This window comes from Syngnathus leptorhynchus, chromosome 19, assembly GCF_054491065.1.
Source record: "Syngnathus leptorhynchus isolate UIUO chromosome 19, UIUO_Slep, whole genome shotgun sequence".
NCBI lineage: Eukaryota > Metazoa > Chordata > Actinopteri > Syngnathiformes > Syngnathidae > Syngnathus > Syngnathus leptorhynchus.
The window spans coordinates 4909051-4919426 of record NC_141213.1 but is presented as its reverse complement, the minus strand read 5'-3'; the positions used below and the strand labels follow the sequence as shown (position 1 = coordinate 4919426).

The following is a 10376-nucleotide window of genomic DNA, read 5'->3' as shown; positions in this document are numbered from 1 at the left end:
TTAGCAAGACAAATGACCAAATGTGCTATAAGAGATCATCACGGGTGTCGCCATTGCAGAAAGTTATAAAATGTTGCTTCATTAGTAGAAAAAGGAAGTAGAAAAACAGACTGAAGTAGCAGAATGAGTGCAGCCAGCAACGTGCGTAACGACACATACAGAAAAAAAATACAAAATTTTTTTTTTTCCATTGCTGTATTTAAATCCCTAACACAAACATACAATTTCAGCAGTTTCAGTCATAGAAGGTATTGAAAATACAGTTCTTGGGTGTCTTCGTACTTTGGAAGCCCCCCGTGTTTTGTAATATAATACTGCACACACATCACACACACACACACACACACACACACACACACACACACACACACACACACACACACACACACACACACACACACACACACACACACACACACACACACACACACACACACACACACACACACACACACACACACACACACACACACACACACACACACACACACACACACACACACACACAAGCTGCAGTGATAGCGGAAATACGCCACAAATAGATAACACAATTAAACCGATAGAAAGGAAACATAACAATTATTTAAAACAAAAAAAAAACAAAAAAATCCAAGAACATCAAGGTGTATAACAAGTTGCGCCGCCAGAGAATTGGAGTCTACTTCAATGCCACATTAGGCCACTGTCAATCATCAACACTTTCTACCCCCTTTTGACACTCCTGCAAACAATATCATAAAATGATAAAATTGTATTAAAAGTACAAAACAAAATACTGACAATAGTACAATAGCATTATTGTTCAAATCCATTCCCCCATTAATGAACCCATATAATTCTGTGCAAGCAGTTGCCTTTCATAAAAGGTTATATAAAGTCCTTCAAAGTGAACTAACTTGAGAGTTGAAATGCTTGAATTAACACAACAGTGGCATAGCTAATCAACTCCGAGTTGCATATTTTACGACACGTTTTATGTATTTTTGGTGCATTTCATATTTAGCCTTCTGCAGAAGCAGATGGCTTTGAAGAAGTGGCAGTGGCACGTGGAACACGGCTCACAGCAGCCCTGATGGGGCAAACAGCTTTGCCCCAGTTGGGAACATGTGGTGGAAGCCGGTTTGGGTGCTGCTGCCTTGGTAGAAGACTCCACTGAAAGTACTGGCAACCCTTTGGGTCTCTGTGGAGGGGGGAACAGAAAACAGAAACAGCCATTGGTGAGAAGTTGGAATTAAAAATCAACTTCTATCCTAAAGTAGAGATAGATAATCATGCATTCCAACTTGCCATCATCAGAAGCTTCTGCTGTTCATACTGGCCTCTTCTTGCAAAGAGGGTTCTATATCTGTTTGGAAAGTTGCCTATGGGGAGAAAAATATCATGGTTTTCTAATCCTTGCAGATATCTTGAAATAAAGTTGAATCAAAAGGCAATTTGGTGAACTTTGCTATTTTTTTGTGGTACCTGTTTTCCTCCCGCATTCCGAAAAGCATGCTTTGAAATAGCCCATAGAACAAAAGTGCGAATGATTGTTTTCCAACAATTCAAACTTCACGAATAAAAGCTCATTTCCTGTGGAAAATGCCAAGACGAGGTTTGTGGTGAACTTTTGGCACCAGCCAACGTTTGCAGTCAATTCGGTTTGTGCTCGCTAGAGGGCGTCATTGGGATTATAAATGTACATTAACAGTGCTTCTTAATTATTTTCTATTATGCCGTCAGGAAGAAACAAATATTTCACACCACCCCCAACTCTCCTCAGTGATTATAAATAGTATAACGTCTCTAAAATTGTAATAGGTACGCCCCACTATTTGAGAACCACTGGATGGTCTAACAGATGAGGAAAGGTTCATCCAGACAAGCATGTCGGTCAAAACAAGAGCAACCAGATGGTGCAGACCTCCGCCAGTGCAAAACTGTTAACAATTGTGTTAAAGTGTGTTTAGGGACTAAAGTGGTGCGCCCCAAAGTTGTATTTCTTTTCACAAGGCTGCAAATCATTGGCATGTATGGTTACGGCAAAATTACGATCAATTTCCAGAAAGACTTGTGCAGGGACTGTGCATGGTTACTGTAGGAAAAAAATGATCTCTGCCAAAAGTACATGTGCAAAAACTCCTGGATCTGCACCAATTTGTGTTGTTTTCATGACCTATAACATATATTTCTCTAGCAAGCATGTACTGCTGCATAAACGTTTTGTTCAATCAAATAAGAGCAGTTCTAAATATGTCAGTTTGCATGTGTGGAATCTTAACAAATCATAGAGCAACTATAATTTCTTCTTAATTCAATGATTGCAATTGAGCAAGACAGATAAGGGATTGATTTTGAGTGATTCTATTTTCTACCCATAGGTGTGCTGGATCCTTTAAAACTTGACCAGGTTAGGAAGACATGCAAACTAAAAAGGAAGTTCAAGATTTTTACCTGACCCCCCTCAGAAATGTAAGGCGGATGTACTTCCCACTATTGCATTGTTCTCCCTTTAAAACAGCGCTTCTCAAATATTTCCTTTATAATATATGAAATAAAACTTCCTTACAGGGAAAATTTAAATCACCTTTCATAATGGATGTTTGCAAAATTAACCTTGTTTAAACCCTGAGCAGCTGTTGGGCATTCTCATTCACAACCTTCAATTAAAACCCTCAGTGAAAAAGTTTATTGAGGGTGGTTGCGTTAACCTGCATTAGTTTAATGATAGTGAAGCCAATGAAATTGTTGCGTAACACCAAAGCCAGCCACGTTTACAGCCAAATAATAAGGGCGGCACTTTTGATGAGCGTCTCCTACAAAAATGTGTCGGCGCAACGAGTGATGCAAACATCTGCTATAAAGTGAATTAGAGGCCATGTCAGGTAAAGATTTTATACACATGAAAATAATCACATGTGCATTGAGGTGAAGGCATGCGTAATGAACTACTCTTCCATCAGTTATGTTGCTGGAGCAGAAAAATACTTCTGGCATTAAAATGCTTACAGATCCTTCAGTCATTGTGGAACTGATTAAAATTCAGGAAGCAAGCACAAAAATGATTATGTTGCTGGAGCAAAATAATTAAATTAATATTAGTTTGCCCTGTTATAGGTTATTTTGAAAAATGAATTGAACCTTTTAACTGAATGTATATTTGTATTTTAAAGAGCTTTAAAAGTTTACTTCTTCCATTGTCTGACCTCAGATGAATTTGACACATTTTATAGGGCTATATAATCAAAATGCTCAAATCACCTCTCAAAGTACTATTATGAATTGCAGTTGCACACCATTCCAAACCAAAACCACAATCATAAACATATAATTAAATTGTTTTATAGTCCATCTCATGTGATAATTTTTTCAGCAGCTCTTGATCATGGGTGAGGAAACTTTCTTTTCAGGCACCACAACAACTTCAAAGACCACATTAAAAATAACAATTACTTGTAATATTCTATATAATGGGAAATTGTAGATTGTTTCGAGGCTTTTTAAAACAGCTCCTCTGAAATTTTATTTTTCGAATTGCAGTGCGGACCACATTCAATGCTCTCCCAGACCACATTTGGCCCACGTGCTGCAGGTTTCCCACCATTGCATTACACAACCCAATGTTAATTCTTAGCTACTCGGGTTTATCAATGACACTCATCTCTAAGTAGAGGGCAGGAAAAAACCAAAACATCTGGCTTGTGGTGTCGTCTCACCTGCCCGGCTGGAGATCTTTGTCAAATCACGGCTGCCAGTTTGGAGATCATTGCTGGTGAGAAGTCCTCCGCTGACAAAGGCCAGATGAAGCACACATAAACACCATATTGACAGCTTCATCCTGACTGCAAGCAGCTTCCTTCGCTCTGTTGTCACAAGGTACTACTTGAGAGAATTATTAAATCAAAACAAAGCCACAAAAGGTCTCCTGGCCTGCTTACCAGAGGTTCAAGCTTGCTTTGTCTGTCTCCCTGCACTCTCACTTATTTGAGAAGTAGGCAAACACATGCGTAGAACCCGCCCCTCTTTGTCTTCACGCCTCTCAATCCTGAAAGTATCATTGACCTATACCGTCTTACTTTTTTGAACCCTGCCAGCAAGTTCAACTTTTATCTCGACATGCATCGGGAAAAATTGCCGGTAATTTGCTTTGCTAATTCACCACACATTAGTCAATTCAAAAAAATGGAAATTGACTCAAGTCATTAAAAGATACTGAAAGAATGACCAATGAAAATCACACACTGCTTTTGAATTGAAATTGAAGAAATCTAATTTTCAAAATCAGTTATGTCTGAGCCTGTTTTGTTCTTTTTGTTGTTTTGTTCCTGAAACCACAATTAAAAAGCAAAATTGGTTGATTATCAGTCATTCTTGAAATGGATGACTTTTTGTCTCGTTTTTGCCTCGGGTCAAGATTGACCCAAAAGATAAAATTTGATTTGAGCTTGTAAAACGAACAGTATGAAAGGAGACATTTTTTGCATTTTTTTCCTCCCCTCAATTTGAAACAGTACCCAGGTGCTATAAATAACATGTTGGCGACATCATCATCAATCATCCTCAAGTCTTTTTACCGTTGCACGTTTTATGTTGTGTTGTTTTTTTGCCAGGCAGAACTTTCTCTTGTCTGACGTGTTGTAATTCAGTGACGGTCTGGTGAACAGCGTCTGTTGCTTTGCCAAGTGTGCGGTCAATCCAAGCCCATTTGCAGTGTCATATTTGAACCTCTACACTTTCCGTGTCATTCCCTTTGCGGTTCTTTGTTTTGTACTATTGAGTATCAATTGCAAAAAAAAAAAAATGGAGGAATCTCTGAGGGCTTGTGTGTTGTTGAATGTCATTCCTATCTTGTTTGAGTTTTGCCGCTCTTACACGGTATGCGACTGGAATGTCTTTGTCTTTTCACCTGATCGCTTTCATGCAGTCTTTTACAGCTGCAGTTTCCAAACTCTTTTTTTGTTTCTTCCTTTTCACATCCTTGTTTGCGGGGTTTATCTTTTCTGTGATGCCATGCGTTCTTCTCTTGTCATTTGTCATTATGCCTGGGAATTGATCCTCTTCCAAGTCCTCTAGCACCTGCTAGATCGGTTAATGGTTCTGGACAAGAGTGATTTCATATTCTTGCCGCATCTGTATTACATCTTTTTGAGTTTGAACTTGAGATTTCTAATAAAAAGTCGGTGGTCTGTAGCAACATCTGCTTCAGGTTTTTGCTCTTAGACCTACTAGTCTTAAACATTGACTGATGCTGATGTGGTCAATTTGATTTTCTGTGATTTATTCTGCTGATACCCAAGCTATTCAATGTACTTTTGAAGCAAAAATACACATCATCTCTTCATACAGCTTTGGCCAACGGAGAGTATAGATTCCATTTACATATCTGGCTACACTTTGAGCCCCTACAATAAATGTTATTTTTCGTAGTTCGGGCTGTTGGCTAATGTTAATCTGCGCATTCAACTAAATTTAATATATCTCGGCTTTCATTTTGACTCTGCTTTTTTTTTTTTTTTATTCATTCAGCGTGTGATAAAGGAAAACATGGTTCAAGCTGTCCTGACATCAAGAAAGTACTTATTATAAGGATAATGGATGGAGGATATAATCATTGACTATAAGGTTAGCAAGTATTACAGCTCTCAGGTAATAACTGCAATTAGAGGTGTGAATTCACAGACGTGTCACATTCCGAACAATCTGTTCACTTGTGCCTTGTTTTCACTTGTCTGTCAGGGGCTTTCTGGAATTTGTGTTGTATTTCCACATGATTCGCTCACCCCTTCATGTGCCACCCGTTGTCATTTAAATCTATATGACTGGAAAAAGCGATCAAATATTTGGTATAGGAAATAAGCTTGACGTTCAGAGCACCCGGAAAAATTCTTTTGCACGCTGTTTGTTGTGTCGGTCATTACAGCACTGCATGAGAATTTTTTTTTTCATGTTTAGATTTGAAAATATTATTATGAAATACAGTGTGCCGCTAACCTTTAAAGTTCAATTCAATTGTGGTTGAATTTGAACGCAGGAAAGTATGTCTCTAAAGTCAAATGAAATGTCAGCAAGACTCACAAGACCTCAACACACATGCCTAAATGATGAATTAAGGCAATGTGTTTCATTTTTGTGGACTAAAAAAAAAAAAAAAAAAAGCGACAATTCCAGGATCACACAATTTAGATGACCAGTAAGAAAGTAATGTCAATGATTTAAAAAGAAAAAGATACCTTAAAATTTAATTGCTGTATAGCATAAAAACCTGCAAAATTATGGTGGTCACAGAAGTATGAAAGAAAAAAAATCTTAATTGTAATTCTCTATGCAAATTGGTATTTTCTGCCAGAATACACACAATGTGAGTTAGCACTGATACGTATGTTCACTGAACGCTTGCCAATAAATTCCCACTAATCTGACAATTTAAAACAAATAGCATTCCCATACAGGTTAAGACCCCTTTTGAGCTTGGAAGACATACCATCCATCTGCTGGAGAGGTTACTAAACTTTCTCCTCTGGCGCTTCAGGCTTCATCTAACGCAGATGTCAGATGTGAAACTATTTCAACTTTTTAAAAGTCTCTCATTAATTGTCTACATAAATACAACGAAAGAGAACATTAATTTCCCTCAGGGAGGTGAAACGGTGTAAACATTTCCAACCATTATGTGATTTCTGATGTTGATGAAACAAACTCACTGTTTTTTTTTTAACTCGGTGCACTTGAGGTTGGAAACAGTTTGTTCTCCGTTCTTTTTCAAATATTTCCCTAAATTCACATAAAATAGGGCACATGAAATGGGGGGCCCGATTATTATTATTATTCTTACTTTGCTGCACAATTTTAATTGGTAATATACAAAAAGCATATATCTGATTGCCTGTGTTATTGTAACGTGCTTGACCTTGCACCGTAATTCCTTCATAAAGAAGGAATGCCTACCAAAGCAGGGTTCCCATCCTTGTGGTATAAGTAAATAAGTTCATTTAATTACCGTTGAGCTTATTGTATTTTTATGACCGCCATAGGAATATTTTTACATTTGTGTACGTAAACACAATAAAATAGAAAAAGCAAAACAGGAAGTCCGATCCGAGATGGAAATAAAACGAAGAACTATCAATAAGTGTCAAGACACAGATAACAGCAATAAGAACACATAGTAAAATATTAAAGAGGAACAAACTGAAATCCCAAACAGAAAACAACAACGTAAAACAGACAGACTGTGGCCTATTTTTATCCCTCGCCGACTGCGTGCCATTTTGGACTTCACACGACAATTTTCATGTTGGCCTGCTGTGAATCGGTTGTTTTGTTTTCGGTTGTCACTTGTTTTTCACACCCACTATTTATTCAGACGTCAATTGAATCTGATCCATCTGTGTCTGCCTAATAGGATATTAAAATACATTTTGTGCATTTCGCTCAGAAATCTAGAAATGTGGTAATGATTAAGACCTCCCGATTTAAAATGACAACATTTAAAAAGCATGAAAAATATTTCTCATTTCCATCTGATCGTTGTGTCAAAAAGGACTGGTGTTATTAAAAAAATATACATATCAGATGAAGATACGAGAGAATAAATTTCAAGCGCTTGTCTCATATTAAATCCCAAATGTTCAACAGCAAAATAAAGAAATTGGCTTTACGGTTATAAGAATAAATTGTATGGACTGGCAAAACTGGGAGTCCATGACTTAGCTATATCTAAATATTAAACTCAGTGATTCAATTATACCTTACCATGATATACTTTCGCACTCTAAAAGCAAACTGACCACCAAAGAAGGGCAAACACAGCAAGACACTTCAATTTTATAGACTTGTTTATTTTGCAAAGTCACTGGGAGAAAATAGAATCAAAATCTGATCACCAAATTCCCCAATCACTCTTGATGCACCAGTCAGAGCCAAAAGACGTTTCCAGTATATTTATCAAATTACAATTTAGAAATCCCCTCTCATGAGACTGACGAGAAATTCCAGTTGGTTTTGTTGACGCAACTAATTTCAAAACTGGCTATAAAGTACAGCTGTGAGTGACCCCCCCCCTCATTTTTTTAGTTGTATAATGTTAACGTAATTGCTAACCCAGATGGAAAAATATCGCGGCCCATTCTTGTTGTCAAGATTCAGTGACAAATGCGAATCGTATTTTTAGGCGCCACATCCCAAATTACTTAAGTCTGTTGTTTAATGGTGAATTATGCTTTTTATGATGCGCAATCCAAATTTTGCGCGGTTTAAAATTTGCAGCAGATATTAAAGCTCAATTCATGCTCTTTTGCTGGAAATTATGGAATTCATTTTTATTATGGGTTAGAAAAGATGGAAAAAATTTACATAATCTCACCATTTACATAAAAATGTTGTGGTGCGAGTGTACCACAAGTCCAAGACCACAAGTCCACCCAAATGATTTTGTCTTGGAAAAAAACATGGTAGACTGTCAACGTTCTGGTTGGAGATATTATACTAAATATATTCGTCCCGAAACCTCAAACTTAAATGACTCAATCATGATATATATATCCTACAGTATATTAGCATTTAGGTAGCCCTTTAAATACATGTATAATTTTCAGTGCTGTGTTTTCATGAACATTTATTGCTGTCGAAAGCTGGGAAGCTTTCTGAAGAAAGCTATGAGAGAACGTGACAAACATGAGCGACAAGCATGAGAACGCAATGTCCCGGGGAGAACTAACAAAAGCTGAAATTTAGCAATATTTTGTCTTAAATGGGGCGGGCGGGGCTAAAAGGCCACTCGAAAATTGATGGAACTCATATCTCTTGACTGCAAAGTTTAACCTCAATCTTGCTCTAGAAACTGTTTTTACTGCCATCGATTAAAATTGTCCGACAAGGCTTTCACAAAAAAAATAAAAAAATAAAACACCCCAAAACATTAAAGGACGACGAAATGTTTTATGAGAAATAATAATTTTCCAACTGTGAGAATGACAGTTTCTTTCTCCGGGTATGTACCAATACTGGAAGAGCAACAAAGAAGAGAAGAGCAGAAGGAAACCCCTGTTGTGAGATGGCCAGAGCTGTGAGATTGATGTTTACAATAAGACCTTATGGGTCTGGGCTGACATATGTTTACATTATGTCTGTATGTGAAAGAGCACACAACTCTTTGAACGTGTTTGTGTGAATCAAATGTCAGATGTTCACATTATTCGTACTGTGAATGATCAAACAAACAGATGTTTACATCTTTCCAGACAGTGAAAAGAGACGCTTTCACGACTATGTAAATAAACAGACAAGTATATTACTATATTTTACTTTTCTCTGCAGCCATAATTGAAGTAGTCTGTTGAATTAGCCGTCGCTGGTTCCTGGAGAAACTGACATTTATCTTTGAAATTTAACATGAGGCAGTCAATTGATTTTGAGGCTACCATAATAAGTTTCTACAAAAAAGCAAGACATCAAGTAATTTAATTAGTTGCGACTGATCGCATGCAGAAGCAATTAGGCTGTTAATATCTCGTTGAAGCCCTTCAGGAGAGAAGTTTTGATTTCATTCAAGTTGGGGTCGACATTGCCTTAGGCTGTCTGAAAAGACGCTGTGACGCAAAAAGAAAAAAAAGCCTGGAAATGCATGACGCACATCCTCGGTTGCCTGTTGTGTCTAGATTTAGGATATCGGAACTCCTACGAAAATATCCAAATATAATTTCCTCTGAGTTCTGTTCATGTGCATTAACGAATAAATTCTCAATTAAATTGGACGAAAAACTGAAACAATCTACAGGGAACCTACACATACAGTACTTACAAATTTACCTACCGCTTCATGGAATTTGCTCATTGCACAGAGGCGTGCCTCAGGGCACCTCCCTCAGCCCCCTTTAGAGTAAGTCAGCCAGAAAAAAAATTGATATCAAGACCACCCCCCCGTCGTTTATGAAGGGGCATCTGTCTTGTGGATTTATATCAAAACCTTCCTTCCGCACCCCTCACTACCACTGACCCAAAATTCCATCTGTATTAAAGTATTTCTTGTCACAGTTGGGAATTCATATGCCAGTAAATCTGCTCTACTGTAATCATCTGTATTTTTTGCTGCTTTGTTAAAACAATGTTATGGATTATTAGAGAGAATGTTAAAAGGGAGTCCTGATAAAATGTCATTACTTAATTTTAAAGTCATTACTTACAAATTCTTTGCCACGCTAATAAATTTGAGTTAACTTGTCATGTCAGCTACAAAGTGTATTTACAGGAGTTTTATAGACTCTAGTTGACACCATCACATTGCATTTTCAGTTTTACTGTTTCCTGGACATTCAAGCTAAAAAAAAAAATTGTATGAACAAGATGACCTTCTGCTGAACATTCTTTGGCAGCAAGCCCGTGCAAATACAGAATATAAG

General features: G+C 37.4%; 1 protein-coding gene across 2 annotated transcripts in view; it reads right to left on the bottom strand.

Moving 5' to 3' along the window:
- Positions 1–212: 212 nt before the first annotated feature.
- LOC147041769 (uncharacterized) overlaps positions 213–10376 on the bottom strand; it is a 12413-nt gene continuing 2249 nt past the window's right edge. Inside the window, exons 2-4 of one of the 2 annotated variants that reach the window (XM_085938680.1) lie at positions 3696–3766; positions 1288–1361; positions 213–1180 (exon numbers count right to left, since the gene is read on the bottom strand). In XM_085938680.1, the coding sequence (XP_085794806.1) occupies positions 974–1180; positions 1288–1361; positions 3696–3766 (352 nt within the window). In that variant the 3' untranslated portion in view covers positions 213–973. Of the gene's footprint in view, positions 1181–1287; positions 1362–3695; positions 3817–10376 lie in introns of those variants that run through there. The other variant, XM_085938679.1, reaches the window with a different exon arrangement.